Here is a 23,255-nt window from a genome sequence, read left to right as displayed (position 1 = left end):
GTATATTCATATCTATGGTTGAAGGCACAAGGAAAGATATGGCTCTGGGTTTTTTGTTTTTGAGGAAGTAGCTGTATGAATGGATGAGGTTTCTGAGAGAGAAGCTGTATGAATGGATGAGGTTTCTGAGAGAGAAGCTGTATGAATGGATAAGGTTTCTGAGAGAGAAGCTGTATGAATGGATGAGGTTTCTGAGAGAGAAGCTGTATGAATGGATGAGGTTTCTGAGAGAGAAGCTGTAAGGGATGAAGTGAAAGTGGAAGGAGAGAGGTGTGCGTTAATTAGAGGTGGAAATGTATATGTGACAGATTGGGGGAACAGAGAGAATGGGAGGGAGAAAGGGAATGAGAGAGTGAAAGAGAGAGCGATGAAGGAAAGCAATATCCAGTAGATTGAATATGCAGTGATTTGAATATCCAGTGGACTGAATATCCAGTGGTTTGAATGGTCAATGATGGCTATTAATGACAATAGAGTCTTTGACATTGTGACCGCTCAGCCCCTCAAGGGTGGGGGAAGGGGTGAGCGAGTTGGTCTCCCATCTGCCTCAAGAGGGTCATGTCACACCGTGTGTGGTGTGTGTGGTGTGTGTGGTGTGGTGTAGCGTGCGTGGTGTGTGGTGTGTGATGTAGTGTGTGTGGTGTGGTGTAGCGTGCGTGGTGTGTGGTGTGTGATGTAGTGTGTGTGGTGTGGTGTGTGGTGTGTGATGTAGTGTGTGTGGTGTGGTGTGTGGTGTAGCGTGCGTGGTGTGTGTGGTGTGTGTGGTGTGGTGTAGCGTGCGTGCGTGGTGTGTGGTGTGATGTAGCGTGTGTGGTGTGGTGTAGCGTGCGTGGTGTGTGTGGTGTGTGATGTAGTGTGTGTGGTGTGGTGTAGGGTGTGTGGTGTGTGATGTAGTGTGTGTGGTGTGGTGTGTGGTGTAGCGTGCGTGGTGTGTGTGGTGTGTGATGTAGTGTGTGTGGTGTGGTGTGTGGTGTAGCGTGCGTGGTGTGTGTGGTGTGTGATGTAGTGTGTGTGGTGTGGTGTGTGGTGTAGCGTGCGTGGTGTGTGTGGTGTGTGATGTAGTGTGTGTGGTGTGGTGTAGCGTGCGTGGTGTGTGTGCAGGCAGGCCTTTAGAACTGGACTACAGTTGTATCAGTTTTTGAATGTAATGCATTTGTTTGGTTGCTAGCTTGAGCTCATGTTTGGTTGTGTCGTATAAGTTTGATAGCTACAGTAATTCTACCAGTGGAGGCTGGTGGGAGGAGCTATAGGAGGACAGGCTCATTGTAACGGCTGGAATGGAATACATGGAACCGTATCAAACAGATCAAACATATGGAAACCACGTTTGACTCCGTTCCACCGATTCCACTCCAGTCATTACAATGAGCCTGGCCTGCTATTGCTCCTCCCACCAGCCTCCACTGAAATCTATTATCTAAGGAGATACAAATCCAGGCTTTCTAACTCATTGTACTATCCTAGCATTTAATCAAATAATGCAACTCACTCTCCATGTCTTGTCAATGCCATGAGTATGATTTGATATAATCACAATATATGTTGTTGTTGTGTACAACCCTGCTAAAGTCAGCAGAATATAGTTGATGGACAACAGACAACCGCTTGCCTATCTCTTCTCATCTTGTCATCGGCTGCATATTTTCTGTGAGTTTATCAGAAAAGTCAGTGGTCTTTATTTAGGTTTGCTTGGCTAAGCAACAAGGTTTGCCTCTTCAGACAAAAAGAGGGGGGGGGGTGTTACTGTGGAACACGCCATGAGTGACAGTATAGGAGACAACAAACATTCTGGCTTCAATAACAGAGTCAAGTTAGGGAGAGGAGAGAGGACTTGACATGTTCTCTCCTGAAACATGTTGTCACAAAGCTCAGCCCCACCCACTGAGATGTCTGAATCACCACCACAATTGACTTGATTTGTGATCTGAATTGAGCGGATGGGATGATATTGGAAGAATTGTGATATATTAGAGAGCTGAAAGGGAGACAGAGAGCGACTGCCTGTGTTCGATCACAGGAGGTTGGTGGCGCCTTCATTTGGGAGGACAGGCTTCTGGTAATGGCTGGTGCGGAATTAGTCAAATGGTATCAAATACATGGTTTCATGTGTTTGATGCCATTCCATATGCTCCGTTTCAGCCATTATTATGAGCCGTCCTCCCCTCAGAAGCCTCCACTGGTTCGCATGCATGCTTGGGTGTGTATAAGTGTGTACGGTGTTCTCGAGGTACAAAGCAGGAGACAACACGCCCCTCGTACTCCAACTCCCAAAACAAAGCGGGTTTTGTGGGACTGCGCTGCACACCCGGTTGCCTTGGTGATCGGAATGAAAGTGACAGTTCCCCAAGCAACAGAGCCCCCCTCCTCCTCGCCCTCTCCCTCCTCCCCCTCCTCTTCCCTACCCGCCCCAGCAGGTGTAGCAGGAAGAGGAAGATGTCTGTCACTTCTGGCCTTGTGTCTCTGCTAGAGGAGAGGAGAGTGAAGTGGGAATGCGGCTGCGCAGCTCATCTGCAACTCTCCGTTGTTCGACTCACATCGAGGGCCCACAGATTCAGGGAACCAATGGGTAGCGAACAGTCGTTTCTGTGCGCTTGGGAAAGGATGGGAAGTAAAAACACAACACCATTTATTCAAGTACTTCCTTGAGAACAGAACTGGATTGTTTCGATGCCTTTTTGGATTCGACAACATTGGGCCCCGAGCAGAGTCTCCTGTGATTGCACACTCACAACTAGAGGTCGACCGATTAATCAGAATGGCCGATTAATTAGGGCCAATTTCAAGTTTTCATAACAACTGGAAATCGGTATTTTTGGGCGCCGATTTGTCTATTTATTTAGGTAAGTTTAGCTAGCATTAAACTTATCTTATAAAAAACAATCAATCCTAATCACTAGTTGACTACTCATGGTTGATGATATTACTAGATATTATCTAGCGTATCCTGCGTTGCATATAATCTGACTGAGCATACAAGCATACAAGTATCTAAGTATCTGACTGAGCGGTGGTCGGCAGAAGCAGGCGCGTAAACATGAATTCAAACAGCACTTTCGTGTGTTTTGCCAGCAGCTCTTCGTTGTGCGTCAAGCATTGCGCAGTTTATGACTTCAAGCCTATCAACTCCCGAGATGAGGCTGGGGTAACCGAAGTGAAATGGCTAGCTAGTTAGCGCGCGCTAATAGCGTTTCAAATGTCACTTGCTCTGAACCTTCGAGTAGTTGTTCCCCTTGCTCTGCATGGGTAACGCTGCTTCGATGGTGGCTGTTGTCGTTGTGTTGCTGGTTCGAGCCCAGGGAGGAGCGAGGAGAGGGACGGAAGCTATACTGCTACACTGGCAATACTAAAGTGCCTATAAGAACATCTAATAGTCAAAGGTTAATGAAATACAAATGGTATGGAGGGAAATAGTCCTATAATTCCTATAATAACTACAACCTAAAACTTCTTATCTGGGAATATTGAAGACCCATGTTAAAAGGAACCACCAGCTTTCATATGTTCTCATGTTCTGAGCAAGGAACTGAAACGTTAGCTTTCTTACATAGCACAAATTGCACTTTTACTTTCTTCTCCAACACTTTGTTTTTGCATTATTTAAACCAAATTGAACATGTTTCATTATATACGTGAAGCTAAATTGATTTTATTGATGTATTATATTAAGTTAAAATAAGTGTTCATTCAGTATTGTTGTAATTGTCATTATTACAAATAAATAAATACAAATCTGCAGATTAATCGGTATCGCCTTTTTTTGGTCCTCCAATAATCGGTATCGGCGTTGAAAAATCATAATCAGTCGACCTCTACTCACAACAATGACACTTAGCGTTTATGGTTGCCATGGAGATATCCCCTGTTGCAGTATGGGGGATGGTTAGAAGCAAGGGTCTGAATCTCCTAGTGTCCTTGCCGTGGGTGGAGACTCTGTCTGAGAAAAAGAGAATGTATACCGCAACTCTCAGGACGAAGAAGTGGAAGGTCATAAAGGAGCATGCTGCACTTTTACTGCCTGACAATGGAGCGCTGCTTTGTGTGGAGGTTGCATTCCCTTTAAAATGGAAGGTGAGCGCTGACAAAGAAGTTCATTGAAAAAGAGAGCTGGCCCGGTAGAGGATTTTTCCTCCTTCTTTACAGACCTAATCTCTTACATGGGGACAAAGCTCCCCCTGTGCCCCTTCCTACTTGCCCCCCATACCCCCCATCTCCCCCCTAGAAAAAGACGAGGTTCCACAGCTGCCTCTAGCTCCGCCCCCTGGCCCTCCATTATCTCTAATCTCCAGTGAAAAGCTCCCCCTTCACACCCCGGGTCCGCCCCGCCCCAACCCCCTATATCCTCACCCCCTCTCTGTGATTAATTTCCCCTCCTGTTGGTCGGTCCCCAAAGCCATTAGTTGTTGGAACGGCCCCTTCAACACACAATCTGTACTCTCGCTTTAATTGCGGCAGAACGGGGAGCGCTAATTAACTGTGACCCTACAGAGGATTCTCGTTAGGGGGCAACGGGGCAGGGGAGCAGGGCTGTGGGTGTGTTGGCTGGGGTCAGTACAGTTGGTGTCCAGCCACGTCATGAGACAGCCGTAACCATTGTCACATGGCTGCTGGAGCCCTGAGAGGGCTTGTGATGAGAGCTTGATGGGTTTTATAACCCTTGACCTGCGTCTGATGATGGGTGGCGTCTACATTCTGGGGTTCTCTTGACATGACACACTCTAGACACACTCTCATTTTAGACCGTTTTTATCAACTCTAACCAGAAATACACTATATGATGATTTATGATGTTGGGGGAGATATATGGAAACAGTGTTTGCAGTGCATGTTTGCAGTGCATGAATTGGTGAGGCTGTTTATGAAACACCTCATTTTTTTGGAAAGTTGAAATCATAGCCATCCAACGCCATATGGTTTTGATGAATGATAATGACATCATGGATGGATGAGGATGCTTTACTGTGAGTGAGTTTTTCGTGTCACTCCTAGAGCAACAGCCTCAGCTCCACTGCATAAGTAAAGACGTGTGAAACCTTGATCCCGTTAGTCACTAAAGACATTGCTAATTGTTGTTTTGCTGATAGCTAATTGCTATTTTCTCACTCCGCTGTTGGAACCACACAAACATCCCCCAAAAAGACAGACTGAAAGGGGATGCTGCTCCCATAAATCAGACAGGGAGAGAGAGAGAGAGAGAGAGAGAGAGAGAAAAAGAGAGTAAAAGAGATCCGTAGAAAGAGGTAGAGTTGAAAGGAGAGAGAAGGGGAATGAACGAAGTAGGAATGGTGTCCTCCTATGCATTTTGTTAGTTGAGTCAGACGCTCTCCTCTGCATAATTATAGTCCTGCCGATTATGTCTTTAGTCTAAACACAGAGAGACCTACGAGAGGTAGCTCAGGCCAGGGTCGCCCATGGGCCGCACGTGCAATCCCAGCCTTCAGCCCCCCCCCACCCCTCCTCTTCCTGGCAGGTGGGAGAGGAGAGGAGAAGGCTGCTTTTCAGAGCCTCTTTCTAGAGCCGCGCGCTATAGCGCCTTACACCTCTACCCGGGATGTGAGGGGACAGGGAATCGTCTGTCCGTCTGCCAACAGGCAAAGAGAGAGAAAGGGGGGAGAGAGGTAGGAAGGCAGCATTTTAACCATGACAAACCCCCACAGTTCCTGGGAAAAGCCCCTATGACTCTCCTTGAACCATAAACCCAAGTCTTTTATTTTTTTTCCTTTTTTTGGGGGGTGGATCAGCTTAATATTGCGGAAAGAATGTTGCTTCCAATGTAATTGTCTGCATCATATCCAATCCCCCATATTTTTTTGGTAAATATATATATCCATACACGCATGCATATATATACACATATATACATACACATACCTATATAGACATACATACTTTTTTAAAGAATATACCTTTATTATTATTCCCCGCAAACCCATCCGCCGATCCCCCAATTGGAGTAAACTAATAAACACTTCCGCTTCTACCTTCAATTCATACATCTTATACACATTTTACAGACACAGTCTACTTTACAATAGTTCTCTCTTGTTTGTTCTTAGTCCTTCCTCTATTTCTGATGTCCATCCAGTTTGATTTCTATTTCTAACTATGCTATTTCACAAAAGCTCCGAACCTATATACATTCTACAGATCCCTTATGCCCTACATTGTTTATCTTTGTATTAGTCCCAGCCTTCAGCTCCATTCAACCCCTCCCATCTATCTCTCAACATCATCCATTTTGTATTTCTATTTGCCATATATGTTTCAACTGTGCTGTGATGCTTCACAAACGGATTGAACCTTTCTATTCTCATAGCTTCTACAGATTGTAAATTCAAAATAAACATTTTTGCTAAAATAATTATTATATTATTGATTGATTTACCATGGCTTTTCAAATCACCCAGTATTGCTGTCTGTAGTGTTAGTTCTAGGCAAATGTTGCAATTCTTCAGCCATTCCTGGACCTGTGACCAAAAATGAGCTACATATGGACAATACCAAAATAAATGATCTTATGACTGCCTCCTTACAGCAGAATCTGCAGAGCTAGGAAGATTGTATCCCCCATGTATATAACATTCTATTAGTTGCAAGAATTTTGTATAGTAATTTATATTGAAAAATTTGAAGTTTTGAATCCGGCGTTGTTTTGCATATAAATTCATAAACCATGTGCCATGGAATGGGTACATCGAAAATCTCTTCCCAACTATTTTGCAATTTATATGGCAAAGCTGTCAGTTTTTTGGTCCTTAAATGAAATTGGTATATATTTTTTATTTATCACACTTTTCTTTAACTATTTATGTTCTTTAATACAGGGCCGACATACAAGTTCCTTACTTTTTTTAAACTCAAGTCTTTGGCGTTCTCATGCTGAACCACATTTGAAAGGAAACATGTCTGATCCACAGATCCACATACAGCATTCAGCTGTAGAATCTTTACTAGTAGTGTTCTCCACTTGAGAATTCTTTCCATGGTTTCTAACACATGCAGTCCTGCCTGTACCATGAGGTTGTTGAACTATTTCACAACATATTGACTGACACGTAGCTGTCTATTTGACACTCCAGTGAGTGTGACAGTCTGTGTGTTTAGGAGAGAGCGAGAGTGCATTCAAATCAAGGCAACCTTTATTTGTCACATGCGCCGAATACAACAAGTGTAGACCTTACCGTGAAATGCTTACTTACAAGCCCTTAACCAACAGTGCAGTTCAAGAATAGTTTAAGAAAGTATCTACCAAATAAACTAAAGTAAAAAAATTATTACAAAAATAATGACAAGTAACACCGGTACCGAGCCAGTGTGCAGGGGGACAGGTTAGTTGAGGTAATTTGTACATGTAGTTAGGGGTGAAGTGACTATGCATAGATAATAAACAGCGAGTAGCATCAGTGTACAAAACCAATGGAGGGGGGTTAATGTAATAGTCCAGTGGCCATTTGATTAGTTGTTCAGCAGTCTTATAGCTTGGGGGTAGAAGCTGTTACGGAGCCTTTTGGTCCAAGACTTGGCTCTCAGTACCGCTTGCCGTGCGGTAGCAGAGAAAACGGTCTATGACTTGGGTGACAGGAGTCTCTGACAATTTTATGGGCTTTCCTCTGACACCGCCTATTATATAGTTATTATATTATATATATAAATCTTTTCAGTCTCCTGAGGGGGAAAGGTTTTGTAGTGCCCTCTTCACGACTGTATTTGTGTGTTTGGACCAAGATAGTTTGTTGGTGATCGACCCGCTCCACTACAGCCCTGTTGATGTTGATGGGGGCCGGTTCGGCCCACCTTTTCCTATAGTCCACGATCAGCTCCTTTGTCTTGCTCACATTGAGGGAGAGGTTGTTGTCCTGGCACCACACGGCCAGTTCTCTGACCTCCTCCCTATAGGCTGTCTCATCGTTGTCGGTGATCAGGCCTATCACTGTTGTGTCGTCAGCAAACTTACAGTGGCTTGTAAAAGAATTCACCCACCTTAGCATTTTTCCTATTTTGTTGCCTTACAACCTATAATTAAAATTGATTTTTGGGGGGGGTTTGTGTCATTTGATTTACACAACATGCCTACCACTTTGAAGATGCAAAATATTTTTTCTTGTAAAACAAGCAAGAAATAAGACAAAAAAATGACCATTTGAGCATGCATAACTATTCACCCACCCCAAAGTCAATACTTTGTAGAGCCACCTTTTGCAGCAATTACAACTGCAAGTCTCTTGGGGTATGTCTCTGCAAGCTTGGCACATCTAGCCACTAGGATATTTGCCCATTCTTCAAGGCAAAACTGCTCCAGCTCCTTCAAGTTGGATGGGTTCCACTAGTGTACAGCAATCTTTAAGTCATACCACAGATTCTCAATTGGATTGAGGTCTAGGCTTTGACGAGACCATTTTAAGACATTTAAATGTTTTCCCTTAAACCACTCGAGTGTTGCTTTAGCAGTATGCTTAGCGTCATTGTCCTGCTGGAAGGTGAACCTCCGTCCCAGTCTCAAATCTCTGGAAGACTGAAACAGGTTTCCCTCAAGAATTTCCCTGTATTTAGCGCCATCCATCATTCCTTCAATTCTGACCAGTTTCCCAGTCCCTGCTGATGAAAAACATCCCACAGAATGATGCTGCCACCACCATACTTCCCTGTGGGAATGTTGTTCTTGGGGTGATGTGAGGTGTTGGGTTTGCACCAGACATAGCGTTTTCCTTGATGGCCAAAAAGCTCCATTTTAGTCTCATCTGACCAGAGTACCTTCTTCAATATGTTTGGGGTGTCTCCCACATGCTTGGTGTTGCCTCTTGCTTAGTGGTGTTGCAGACTCTGGGGCCTTTCAGAACAGGTGTATATACTGAGATCATGTGACAGATCATGTGACACTTAGATTGCACACAGGTCAACTTTAAATAACTAATTATGTGACTTCTGAAGGTAATTGGTTGCCCAGATCTTATTTAGGGGCTTCATAGCAAAGAGGGTGAATACATATGCACGCATCACTTTTCCATTTTTATTTAGTAGAATTTTTTGAAACAAGTAATTTTTTTCATTTAATTTCACCAATTTTTACTATTTTGTATATGTCCATTACATGAAATCCAAATAAAAATCTATTTATATTACAGATTGTAATGCAACAAAATAGGACAAACGCCAAGGGGATGAATACTTTTGCAAGGCACTGTAATGATAGTGTTGGAGTCGTGTTTGGCCACACAGTCGCGGGTGAACATGGAGTACAGGAGGGGACTAAGTACACACCCCTGAGCGGCCCCAGTTTTGAGGATCAGCGTGGCAGACGTGTTGTTGCCTACCATTTCCACCTGGAGGCGGCCCATCAGGAAGTCTAGGATCCAGTTGCAGAGGGAGGTGTTTAGTCTCAGGGTCCTTAGCTTAGTGATGAGCTTCGTGGGCACTATGGTGTTGAACACTGACATGTAGTCAATTAACAGCATTCTCACATAGGTGTTCCTATTGTCTAGGTTGGAAAGGGCAGTGTGGAGTGAGATTGCGTCATCTGTGGATCTGTTGGGGCAGTATGCGAATTGGAGTGTGACTAGGGTATCCAGGAGGATGCTGTTGATGTGAGCCATGACCAGCCTTTCAAAGCACTTCATTGCTACTGACGTGAGTGCTATGGGGCGTTAATCATTTAGGCAGGTTATATTCACTTCCTTGGGCACAGGTACTTTGGTGTTCTGCTTGGAACATGTGGGTATTACAGACTCAGGGAGAGGTTGAAAATGTCAGTGAAGACACTTGCCAGTTGGTCCGCGCATGCTTTGAGTACATGTCCTGGTAATCTGGCTTTGCGGCTTTGTGAAAGTTTACCTGTTTAAAGGTCTTGCTCACATCGGCTACCGGGAGCATTATCACACAGGCATCCAGAACAACTGGTGCTCTCGTGCATGCTTCAGTGTTGCTTGCCTCGAAGTGAGCATGAAAGGCATTTAGCTCGTCTGGTAGGGTCGCATCACTGGGCAGCTCGCGTCTGGGTTTCCTTTTGTTGTCCGTAATAGTTTTCAATCCATGCCACATCCGACGAGCGTCAGAGTAGGATTCAGTCTTAATCCTGTATTGACGCTTTGCTTGTTTGATGGTTTGTCTGAGGGCATAGCGGGATTTCTTGTAAGCGTCCAGATTAGTGTCCCACTCCTTGAAAGCGGCAGCTCTAGCCTTTAGCTCGATGCGGATGTTGCCTGTAATCCATGGCTTCTGGTTGGGATATGAACATACGGTCACTGTGAGGGACGACGTCGTCGATGCACTTATTGATGAAGCCGATGACTGAGGTGGTATACTCCACAATGCCATTGGATGAATCCCGGAACATATTCCAGTCTGGGCTAGCAAAACAGTCCTGTAGCGTAGCATCCATGTTATCTGACCACTTCCGTATTGAGCGAGTCATTAGTGCTTCTTGCTTTAGTTCCTGCTTGTAAGCAGGAATCAGGAGGATAGAATTATGGTCAGATTTTCCAAATGGAGTGCAGGGAAACTTTGAATGCATCTCTGTGTGTGAAATAAAGGTAGTCCAGCGTGTTTTTTCCTCTGGTTGCACATGTGACATACTGGTACAAATTTGGTAAAACTGATTTAAGTTTGCCTGAATTGCGTCTTCTGGATGAGCATTTTCTTGTTTGGTTATGGCCTTATAAAGTTGGTTGAGTGCAGTCTTAGTGCCAGCATCGGTCTGTGGTGGTAAATAGACGGCTTCGAATAATATAGATCAGAACTCTCTTGGTAGATAGTGTGGTCTACAGCTTATCATAAGGTACTCTACCTCAGGCGAGCAATACCTAGAGACTTATTTAATATTAGACATCACGCACCAGCTGTTATTGACAAAAAGACAAACACCTCCACCCCTCGTCTTACCAGACGTAGCATCTCTGTTCTGCCGGTGCATTGAAAATCCTTCCCAGCTCTATATTATCTGTGTCGTTGTTCAGCCACAACTCTGTGAAACATAAGATGTTACAGTTCTTAATGTCCCGTTGGTAGGATAATCTTAATCATAGGTCATCAATTTAATTTAATTTATTTTATTGTATGTTAGCAAGTAGAACGGAAGGCAGTGGGAGTTTACTCGCTCGCCTATGGATTCTCAGAAGGCAGCCCGATCTGCGTCCTCTTTTCCACCATCTTTTCTTCACGCAAATAACGGGGATCTGGGCCTGTTCCCAGGAGAGCAGTATATCCTTCTCGTCGGACTCGTTAAAGGAAAAAGCTTCTTCCAGTTCGTGGTGAGTAATCCCAGTTCGGATGTCCAGAAGTTATTTTCGGTCATAAGAGACGGTAGCAGCAACATTATGTACAAAATAAGTTTCAAACAACATGTAAAACATTAGCCATACTCTTCAGCGCCATCTTAATTCATATAGATGAGTTTTGTGTCATAGTATTTACATAGTGTAGAGTAAACACGCTTGTGAAAAGAATGTGCCAACATTGGCAAGCTTGTGTTTTATGTGTTTTTTTCCATGTGATTGTGCATTTCAGATAGCAGCCCATGTAGGGCTGAGTGCAGACTGCACAGCCTCTGTTATTTGGCTGAGGCCCGTTCACAGGCTCCATTGCCTCATTGCAGTTTGCAGCTGTATAAAATGAGGAACAGATTGTGTATGATGTAAAATGGCAAGCATCCCCGTCTCCATGGAAAAGGTTGAGTAAACGTTGTGCTGCAGATTAGTACAGTTTAGAAGGAACAACACTACTAACAACACGTGCCCATGGAAACAATGAAAAGAGTTCTGTTTCCAATCTGAGGCTCCCACTAGACTCCATCATCATGGCTGGAGAAGGTGTGGTGGAGAAGAAGTGCTGGAGAAGAAGAGGTAGAGAAAAAGAGCTGGAGAAGAAGAGCTGGAGAAGAAGAGGTGGAGAAGGTGTGGTGGAGAAGAAGAGCTGGAGATGGTGTGGTGGGGAAGAGGAGCTGGAGAAGAAGAACTGGAGAAGAAGAGCTGGAGAAGAAGTGGTGGAGAAGAAGAGCTGGAGAAGAAGAGGTGGAGAAGGTGTGGTGGAGAAGAAGAGGTGGAGACGGTGTGGTGGAAAAGAAGATTTGGAGAAGAAGAGGTAGAGAAGGTGTGGTGGGGAAGAAAAGCTGGAAAAGAAGAGGTGGAGAAGAAGGCTGGAGAAGAAGAGCTGGAGAAGAAGAGGTAGAGGAGAAGAGATGTTGTTGGCAGTCAAGGGAAGGGGCAGTGCAGTCTTGCCAGGGTGTGTGTTTCTGTGTGTGTGCGTGCATGTGTGTGGCAGTATGTGTGGCAGTGATGGGGTTACATTTAGAGGGATGGGGGAGGTGCTAGCAGGGCGATAAGGGGAGAGAAGCGGCGGCAGGATTAGAGCAGTCTATAAAGTCGTGAAAACGGAGGTAAAGTTGAGCAACCGTCCCAATAAACCCTGCAGCTCAGCAGAGGAGCCACACGACCGGGTGGAGGATAGAGGAAGGAGGAAGGAGGGTGGCATGGGAGGGTGAGTAACTGTGGGGAGGGAGGGAGGCAGCTGACATACAGGGGCAGGAGACAGTCAGAGGGACAACGGGTACAGAGATGGATTTGGGGGGTATTTTAGGGTTTAGAGATTGGGCTGGGGCAGGGTGGGGCGGTTGATGCCAGCTGACACAGTCTGGCCATCCTCCAGACCAGACCAGACCAGGGGGATGTTTAGACAACTTTGACGGATGCAGGGTGAGCGGAGACAGGTGTGCGGTAACCAGGCCTCCGCCTGGCAGTTGGGCGATACCCAATACCGTCAAAGGGGAGATGTTCTTAACGGGTGCTCAAAAGAGTTGAGGACAGGGAGCATTTGGGGTGGGAGGGTTAGAGGCTTAGGTCCCTTATCCACCGCCTTCAGCTGCCCCCACCCCATCCCCAGAGTGAAGGCTTCACCAGGCCCCCGTCTTGTTCCACTGACAGGAGCCACCATGGGCTGGTTGACCCTGGAGCCCAGGCCCACTGCAGGGAAGGTCACAGTCAACCTTAATGCTACCTAAAACCCCAGCCACTGCTGCCAGTCTAAACACAGACCTCCATTCCTGCCCTCCTCAAACACACACAGACACAGACACACCCCCCACCCCCCCACACACACACACACACACACACACACACACACACACACACACACACACCCTAGCAGGGTACTAGAGGGATAGTTAGGGTGGGAAGTCAAATAGTCAATTCAACATATTAGAATCCAAGTAGAAAAGCAGGACAGACACTTTGTCATCTATCCTCCTGTTGTGGTTGTAAAGATTCTGAGGTAATCAGCACAGTGGTTTAGCTGACTCAGATGACATGGCAGTACAGCAGGGTCCCCGTACACCTCTCAAGTGTGATCTGTGGTAGAGGAGATTTGAGGGACACCTCTGTAACCTAGCTGTGGTGAGGGGTTGAGGAGAGGGAGGGCTGGGGTGATGTTCAGTGAGGGAGGGCAGCATGCTGCCTGCTCCTTCAGTCAAGAGCCTCTCTTCTCCTCTCTCCCCCCTAACCTCATTCTTCCAAACCTCCCTCCCTCGCTTCCTCCCTCCCTCCTCCTCTCACTTCTCTCCATCACCCACGAGCCAAGAGTAGCTGCTTCATTATTCATAGTGGGGGTTGTGTGTGTGTGAGACGGGGAATGTGGGTGTATCATAATTAGGGCCGTCTGTGCAGTACAGCCCGGCCCAGGGGTTGATGAGACAGGGTTTCAGAGTGCTCCAGCGCCCCCTCCTCCTCTCATCTCATCTCCCCCTCCCTCCATTTGAGCCCAATGCGGATGGCAATCAGTCACCGTTAGACTCATCTGGGCTGACCAGGAATTTACACGAGGTTCAGTTACCACACAAGCCCTGAGACGACAAATCAGCTGCTGAAATGTGTATTTGTAACTGTGTTTCTGTGTGTTTCCAATGTGCACGGTTTAGCTGGAAGAGAGCATCTTTTCTAGCTATGTGTGTGTCAGTGTGTGTGTGTGTGGTGTGTGTGATTCCTTTCTTGCTCTGTGTGTCTGCAGGCTGGTATGTATGTGTTAAGCAGAGTGAATGTCTGGTGATTATGGCTGTATATATAGTCCTCTGTGGGTATGCTTTTGGACGTGTGAGTTTTCTCCGCATGGATAGGCGAGCAGCTTGTGTGTGCATGTGTGTGTGTGCGCTTGTCCTTGTGTCTTTGTGTATTGTGGGTCATATGTTTTAGGATGTTAGTAGTATCAGTCACTTGAAATCATCTCCATAGTAAACACGTTGCTCCTCGTTAACGCAGCCTGCTACACAGCCAAACAAGGCTGGTTCTACACATCTCCCTACTCTGGCTCTGTGGCCATGATAACATGCAGTTAGACCCGTTTGAAATTGAAAAGGAAGAAAGTGTGACAACTGTCCATAGAAACATCAACTTCCAAGAGTCCTTACAGCAACCTGGCAAAATAGATTTTTCTCTGGGTAACACCCCTCATTTCCCGACCCCTCCACGGCCCCCTCTCTCCCTCCCTATCTTCTCTCTCCCCCCTCTCTTCTGTGTACTCTCTACTAGCTGGAAGGTCTCAGAGGGGTGTGATAGAGGGCCTTGGGAGGGTGAAGGAGAGAGTGTGAGAGGAGATGAAGGGCAGACCAGCGGAGGGAGCAAACACGGCATCCTTCAGCTGTTTGCACGGCATGGGCCCCGTAACCATGACAACGCCATTCTTGCTGGCTGAAGTCGAACTGAGGAAAAGGGGGGAGAAAGCCCTGGTCCCACTCAAAAGAGTGACATCACTATAGAGGAAGTTACTGTTTCTTCCAAGTCCTTTAGTTATTCTTTTGAGACTTTCTTATACTTCCTCTGGTGCACTCAATCGTTGCAAGTCTGAGGAGAAGGAGGCTGTGAATCGTTTGCTGATTTGCTGTTACATGTACGTAATTCCTCTAGTAAGCTGCAGGCCCGTTGTCCACACCAACACTCAGTTTTCATATGGTTTCCTAAATGACCTAAATGCGTTCCTTGGCTGTACACCGGCCCAACCTGGCCCTCAGACTCAGTGGTTGCAGACTGCTGCAGATCGTTGTGTTTTTTTTCGATCGTTGTGGGTGTTTTTTTTCTCTCTCTCTCTCTCTCTCTCTCTCTCTCTCTCTCTCTCTCTCTCTCTCTCTCTCTCTCTCTCTCTCTCTAACATGGCTGACATGAGCACATTCTAAAGACCATTTGCCAAGTTTCCTTGACCCCCACCCCCTCCTCCCTTACTGTTCATGATTGCATAAGCACATGCAACGACCACATCCAGTGCAGTCTCCTCACATGCAACGTCCACATCCAGTGCAGTCTCCTCACATGCAACGTCCACATCCAGTGCAGTCTCCTCACATGCAACGTCCACATCCAGTGCAGTCTCCTCACATGCAACGTCCACATCCTGTGCAGTCTCCTCACATGCAACCTCTCCTTTTTAAATAATAACACATTACGTCACCCAACAGGCATTAGCTGCCCTGCAATATTTTCGGGGGACCTGCTGGTTGCCTGGGTGACTATGAGGAATAATCATGGGTCTGGACTGAACCAAACCCCCTTCTCTATAACAAAACACACATAAACACACTGCATAGGGTCCCTGGAGTCCCCTGTCCCTGGTGAGTAGGGCTCCGGCTCCAAGCCTATAGACAATGAGCCCCCGACTCTCAGGGGCCCCATCTGTTTCAAAAGTGCAATCAAGTGAGCCGCGATGGGCGGACAGGAAAATACGAGTCACGGAGGAAGGCTGAAGCCTGTTTTTATATTCTCCCCCCTCTCTCAGTCATCCTCGTTGACTCTCTCTCACACAATCTCTTTCTTTCTCTGTCTCTCTCTCTGATGGTCATAAAGCCAGGAAACATCTGTAACCCCTTCCACGGGTTAGAGTTCATGTTCCAAAACCTAGTCAGAACAGGCAGGCAGGCAGAGTATTCTGCTACAGTGTCCCCCTGTCTGCTGAGACAGATAGCCCTGCGTCCTTTGTCCCCGGTCGTTAACCCATTAAAACCAATTTAATTGGTTATTGAGGCGGCCATGGTCATTTCTATGGGTTCAGTGCCCTGTCAATCAATAAATCTCTCTCTGCTAGGCTGGTATTAGCTTGTGGTCAGCACTTTTCTAAATGACAGTGAGTTCTTCCCTTGGAGACTGTTGTGGTGTGACTCAGAGTTAACCTGTAATCTGTAAATAGTTTACCACCATAGTATGACCATAAGGATACTTGAGAGTATGCATTCTGTTTACCTATGAGAACAACACACTTTCAGTGTCTGAGAGAACTTTAAAAAAAAAATGTTTTAATCAGCATTAGTTTTTGTTCTTAGGCTGCATTTACACAGGCAGGGGAATTCTGGTCTTTTGCTGATTATTGGCAAAGGAGCTGATCTGATTAGTGGAAAATATTAGAATTGGGCTACCTGTGTCAACACAGCATATGTGACATTGCTGAGTGATTCTACCTCATCACATTTCCTATTTGGTGATTTTTAACCCATTGCAACCAAATGGATGAAAGTCTCACCTATCATAGGCAGATAATCCTGCTATTAGATCAAAGGTACACAGTTTACCGGGTTTACCCAGGGCCTAAGGAGCTCCCTTTAATGAGCTTACATTAAACCTACCCACCATATCTCACTGTTTAAGATTGGTATTTATCAGGCTTTCCTCTCTAAGGTTATCCCAGTGTGAATCCAACCATAATAGAATCCTGGATTGTTTTCAAGAAGTCTCCGAATTGGAATAAGGGATTAAACTGGGATGATTTCAGTGAAAGCGGTATAATTAAATACATCTTCAAGTACTTCCTGGTGATCCAGAGATGGGCTCTGCCATTGGACGTCCACCAGAACTATCTGGGAGAAGTGTGTATGTAAGAGCTGTGGAGGAGGACATGGAGGCGGAGGGTTGCCCCCTTCTGCTGCTACTGCATGTAAGGCTTGTCATGCTCTCAGGAGCAGGGGAACAGGGGAGCAGGGGAGGCCAGGGCACACATCATCTCTCAGCAGCTCCCCATCTCTGCCCATTCGTGCAGGGAATGAATGAGTCACACAATGAATGATTCCATAAAAACAACTGCTCTTGAAATGGCCCATCGCTCTCAGCATGGCAGTTGTTGCTGAGCTGAATTCTCCTAGCCAGGCCATCCCATCTACTACATGAAGGGCTTCTCAATGACTTGTGTCAGGCCAAAGGCTCCAACACGTGGTTCATCGGGCCACATTTGAAGAAGATATTTTACCCGTTCCCTATAATGCCTATGAACAGTTCAGTTGTATTCCTATTTTCATTCATTTCAGGTTCAGATTATTGTAGAAGGAAATCCTGGCCACACAGTAAATAAGAAAATACAACTTACTTTTAACCTCTTTGGGATAGGCGGGATGCAAATGTCTCAACTGGCCAATTGCCAGGGAAAATGCAGAGCACCAGATTCAAATAAAATACTATTAAAATTCAAACTTTCATTAAATCACACATGTAAGATACTCAATTAAAGCTACACTCAGTGTGGATCCAGCCAACATGTTAGATTTTTAAAATGCTTTTCGGCGAAAGCATAAGAAGCTATTATCTGATGATAGCACAACAGTAAACAAAGAGGGTAGCATATTTCAACCCTGCAGGTGCTACACAAAACGCTGAAATAAAATATAAAACATGCATTACCTTTGACGAGCTTCTTTTGTTGGCGCTCCAACATGTCCCATAAACATCACAATTGGTCCTTTTGTTCGATTAATTCCGTCCATATATATCCAAAATGTCCATTTATAAAGCCTGTTTGATCCAGAAAAAACAGCTTACAAAACAAACGCAACGTCACTACAAAATATTTCAAAAGTTGCCTATAAACTTTGCCAAAATATTTCAAACTACTTTTGTAATACAACTTTAGGTATTTTTAAACGTTAATTATCGATCAAATTGTAGACGGGTCTTTCTGTGTTCAATACAGGAATGAAAACAAACCAGCGATACCTTTTACGTCTTGCGCAACTCTCAACAATGTACCCAGTTTCTAGTTGGCCTACTTCTTCATTGCACAAAGGAATAACCTCAACCAAATTCCAAAGACTGGTGACATCCAGTGGAAGCGGTAGGAACTGAAAACAGTTTTAGAAACTTCAGAATGTTTTCTATCCAAATCTATGAACAATATGCATACCTTATATTCTTGGCATGAGTAGCAGGAAGTTGAAATTGGGCACGCTATTTATCCAAAAATGAAAATTCTGCCCCCTAGCCCCAAGAGGAAGCAGTCTTTTGTGCTTTTGATTGGGATGAAACAAGGGGATTCCCTACCATAGTAACTGACTATAGCAGTAACCAGGTAGAGGTTAGTCAGAGCAGTGGTGATGGGACTGCCAACTGAGCATGCTCTGTGAGCACTGTGGGAAATGTCAACATAGCAGAGAAAGGCTTTGTCAAACAGTGTCACTTCTCGGCCAGGGTTACCCCATGTACGCCCCCCACCACACACACTCACACACATACAAGAAGACTCAAGGCTGTAATTGCTGCCACAGGTGCTTCAACAGACACACACACACACAAACACTTTTCCCCTTTAACTACATTACAATAGTCATCGCTTTCCTAGGCCTTCATCTAACTAGTAATGTTCAACTGTGCTGCTGAATATCAAACCTCAGACAGACAGTTTATCTATAGAAATGACCTTCTGTGTACAATTGAAATACAGAAAAAGGGTTGCAAAAAAGGGTACAATTTGATAGGATGGCCTTTGCTGCTGCTTAACCAGTCTGCCCTCCCCTCCCCACCCTCCTTACCCACATCCCCATGCCAAGACAATGGCCATATCTGCCCTAATAATACACTGGCTGATTTGTTCGGGCCCAGATTACCCCTGGGATACCAGTTGTCAGAAACTCACAGAGGCTCTTCACCCCAACCCATAGTCTGAAATTCCTAAATGTCCCTGTATTAATAGCTCGCCACAACTGGTACTGCGTAGGGCCAAACTCAAGCCCATTGGCCCAAGAAAACAATGGAGGGAAAGCGTGAAGCAGGAAGCTGCGACTGGTCGGAGGCGATAAGGACAGATTTCAGTCCGGCCCTAACAGAAGAGAGAGGGAGGGAGAAAAAGAGGTAGGAAGGGAGGGAGAGAGAGGGAGACGGCTCGGTTTGGGACTGGCCTAGTTTCTGCCACGTTATGAGGGCTTTTAGGCGGTTTGTTTTCCTTTCATGGTCTAAACACACTCATGTTCAGAGAGAATCGTGATGATATATTTACACAGAGAGAAGTTGTGTTTGTCTTGGATGCGTGGCGCCAATGCACCTGATAACGGCAGTAGAGGAAGATAATTAACCAAGGTCTGTAGCCAGACTGATAGAATCTGGACCTAAAAATTAAGTGCTTACTGTATAGTGCTGGTAATGCAGAGGTCGACATTGTAAATAAACCCTTTTATTGTCCAATTCCCCTCCCGAGGGAGACTCCAATGTCAGACCAGTCAATGACTCGTGTTACTATCGAATTAGTTCCAATACGGAGTCTTTCAGTAGACTCTCTGGTCCACACTAGCCATCATGTACTGTAGCCCACGCTCCGGATAACAAGACACTCCATAGCCGTGTGGCTGTTTTTTCAGCTGCGCTCACAACTTCATCCTGTCATGGGATCACAGTACAGTGTAACACTGAACAGATGTGGCCATGTGGACGTTTTAAACATTTTTTTCTCCCTGCTAATCATGGTTGTAGACATGCAATAGTGATACCAAATGGTTGAGGATGAATGTAGCAGACGGACTCCTAGTATATATATATGAGTTGGGTATACATCACTAACAGATATGGGACTAATTAACATCACCCCCTATATATATATATATATATAGAGGACCAGTGCATATAGCTTCCTTAATCTGCTGTATTTCTGTAAGCATAGTTTGACCTGGGGTGATGTTAATTACTCAGTAGTAATCATGCTGCCTAACAGGCTTCATTAGGTATATCACCACTGTGTACATTTCAAATGACCTGACATTCCTAGCCTAGTCCCATGTCTGTTTGTGATGTATACCCAACTCCTATATGGTCAATGTGACATGACAATGACAATAGGAGTTGGCAAAACAGTACAAAACAGATCTGGGACCAGGCTGTATTCATCCTGCTGACTCTGTATGACGTTACTGATGGAATTTGACCAGGCGTTACTGATATTACTTTCACAGATGGGAGATGTGAAAGTCAGGAAACAGCAAACAATCTGCACAATAGTTTAAATAGCTACATTTAATGCTCATAGAAACAAACTACATTGAGTCATTGCATAGATACTGTAGGGAGCGTCTGCTAAGGGGAACCAACTAGAAGAGGCTGTAGTTAGAACGTACACGGTTGTATTTTATGAGATGGCAAATATTATTAACCAATTCCTATGTTGACCGCCATCTTGGGAAAGACCAGAAGTGAAACTTTTGAAATCTGGGAAAAGAGGGAGTCACTGGACATTAAAGAAATACACATACTGATTTGTATTTGTTTATTTTATTTCACCTTTATTTAACCAGGTAGGCAAGTTGAGAACAAGTTCTCATTTACAATTGTGACCTGGCCAAGATAAAGCAAAGCAGTTCGACACATACAACGACACAGAGTTACACATGGAGTAAAACAAACATACAGTCAATAATACAGTATTGTGTGTTGTGTGTTTTTTAAATGTTTGATTAGGCCTACACATACCCATAAAATGACATTCTCTCGAGATGCTTGATTGGTAATGAGAGTACATTACCATTAATTAAAGTTGCATATGTTCTGTATGTATTTGTCAACAACCTATAAACAACTTTATAGGAACCAAAAGCCTTAAGTTAGTAAGTCATGTTCTGTATGTATGAATGAGACATTGAAGTGTTTCCGTCTGTTCTCCAGGCACGACAGAGCGGGTGTGTCTGATCCAGGGGACAGTGGAGGCTCTGAATGGAGTCCATAACTTCATCGCTGAGAAGGTGCGGGAGATGCCACAAAGCACCCAGAAATCCGAACCGGTCAGCGTAATGCAGCCACAGACCACCGTCAACCCTGACCGCATCAAACAGGTGAAGCCCATTACCATGATCCCAACCCCTGCTTCTTTTCTCTCAAGACCCTCTAGTGTTGAGACCGAGACTACATTCTCTCCCTGGACTAAATGAGAGTTCAACCTGAGAGTGTATAGTGATTGTAAAAGGGATTTTTCCATGTGTTTTTGTACCTATTTTATCCCAACTGAGGCAATGAAAGTGTCTGTGTGCGTGTGCACGTGAGTGTGTGATTGTAGATGTGTGTTGGGGTAGGTAGTTTTGAATATGATTTAGCAAACTGACAATCCTGGACCGAACCGTTATGGAGGAGCATCATTGCGGTAGTTGAGCCAAAATGTTGACCCCTGAGCTAGTCATACCAAAATGGATGATTCTAATCCCAGTCATTAGTTTGTATATAGCCTCACCCCATTGCCTATGTGTTGGCAGCTACCATCCCACAACAAGGGGTGGAAGTCATGATTATTTGTCTTTCGAAGAAGGCCCAATCTAATAAATGTTTTCAGTGTAAGTTTGTGGCCAAGCTCTGATTTTGTGTCTGCACGAGGCTCGAGGGAGTGTTCCCAGCTTCCATGTAAACAGACAGAAAGAGACATCCTCCGGCTGTGATATAATCCACCCAGACAGGATATGGCGTCTGGGGTGTGGGGTTTCTTGCTCTTCCAGATAGGCCCCCTTAAACCCACACATAGGACATTAACAATGGATGGCTAGCCTCACTACCCTCAACCTGTCACCAGCTATCACACAGACCAGGGTCTGGAAGGAAGCTCCCCCAGCACCGCAAAGGAAGTGTGGCTCATAAGTGTTGTCCAGCTAAAACACATAGATGAGGTGTTAGAAGTGAAAAAGGCCATCCGCCAAAATCCACATTGTCCCACATCAGGGCTGAGACTTTCAGCTCATTTGTGCTGCAGCATTCTATCCAGATGATTTGCTCCTTCCATCACCCTCTCTCCCCTTCCACTTCCTTTAAAATCAACCATGGCAGCACTATCAAATGAAAATGACAAGACAAATTGTCACTGTATTTTATCATGTATAACTCTATTGTTTGGCCTTTCAGAGTCCACCAGTTCATACCAACACAGAACAGGCTCAGTTAGCCACGCCATTGATTCCCCCTCCCAATCTCTTTAAGTGATTATCACTTATGGTCACTTGATGATTACACCCCATTGATTGTTCGGGGAGGACCTGCATTGTTTTCATCTGCAACATTGCCCCAACATTCTATTTATCGTCCCGTTAATTCAATTACCTCTTAGGACAAAGAGCACATGTTGGGTATTCATAATTCAGAACTTTAGTTATTTTCTGGTATCTGTGCTGTGCTAATCCCTCACGGCATTGTCCCTTCCGTGCTTACTGAGCAGACTCAGTGATGGCAGGCCATAACCTAAATTCGTGGAACACAATACGAGGGCCTGCCGATGGCGGCTCCTGCTCCTTCTGCCGCGAGGCCAGCCTGATTATTAATGTGTATAATTATAGGAGTTATCAGACAAGTTACACACGTCTGCTAGGCAAAGAATACTCCACTGGGAAAAAGTTACTGCAGAGTGAACACTTTGCGGTTCTGATATAGTCAGGAATTTATGCATAATATACACTTACACGCACATTATACAGGCACGCACACGCACTCACACACGTATCCTAGGAACACACACATATAGTATACAGTTGAAGTCGGGAATTTACAAACACTTATGTTGGAGTCATTAAAACTCATTTTTCAACCACTCCACATATTTTTTTAACAAACTATAGTTTTGGCAAGTCAGTTAGGACATCTACTTTGTGCATGACACAAGTAATTTTTCCAACAATTGTTTACAGACAGATCATTTCACTTATAATTCACTGTATCACAATTCCAGTGGGTCAGAAGTTTACATACACTAATTTGACTGTCCCTTTAAACAGCTTGGAAAATTCCAGAAAATGATATCATGGCTTTAGAAGCTTCTGATAGGCTAATTGACATAATTTGAGTCAATTGGAGGTGTACATGTGGATGTATTTCAAGGCCTACCTTCAAACTCAGTGCCTTTTTGCTTGACATCATGGGAAAATCAAAAGAAATCAGCCAAGAACTCAGAAAAAAATTGTAGATCTCCACAAGTCTGGTTCATCCTTGGGAGCAATTTCCAAATGCCTGAAGGTACGACGTTCATCTGTATAAACAATAGTACACAAGTATAAACACGGAGCTGTCATACCGCTCATGAAG

General features: G+C 44.9%; 1 protein-coding gene across 2 annotated transcripts in view; it reads left to right on the top strand.

The window, feature by feature from the left end:
• The window catches only part of LOC112266781 (RNA-binding protein Nova-1-like), a 61,240-nt gene that overhangs the window by 16,944 nt on the left and 21,041 nt on the right, over nt 1-23,255 (top strand). For both annotated transcript variants that reach the window (XM_042297155.1, XM_042297154.1), the window contains one exon: nt 20,868-21,034. In XM_042297155.1, coding sequence (XP_042153089.1) covers nt 20,868-21,034 — 167 coding nt within the window. The remainder of the gene's footprint in view (nt 1-20,867; nt 21,035-23,255) is intronic.

The sequence above is a fragment of the Oncorhynchus tshawytscha genome, linkage group LG14 (assembly GCF_018296145.1).
Source record: "Oncorhynchus tshawytscha isolate Ot180627B linkage group LG14, Otsh_v2.0, whole genome shotgun sequence".
Lineage (NCBI taxonomy): Eukaryota > Metazoa > Chordata > Actinopteri > Salmoniformes > Salmonidae > Oncorhynchus > Oncorhynchus tshawytscha.
This window is presented reverse-complemented; position numbering and strand designations above follow the sequence as displayed.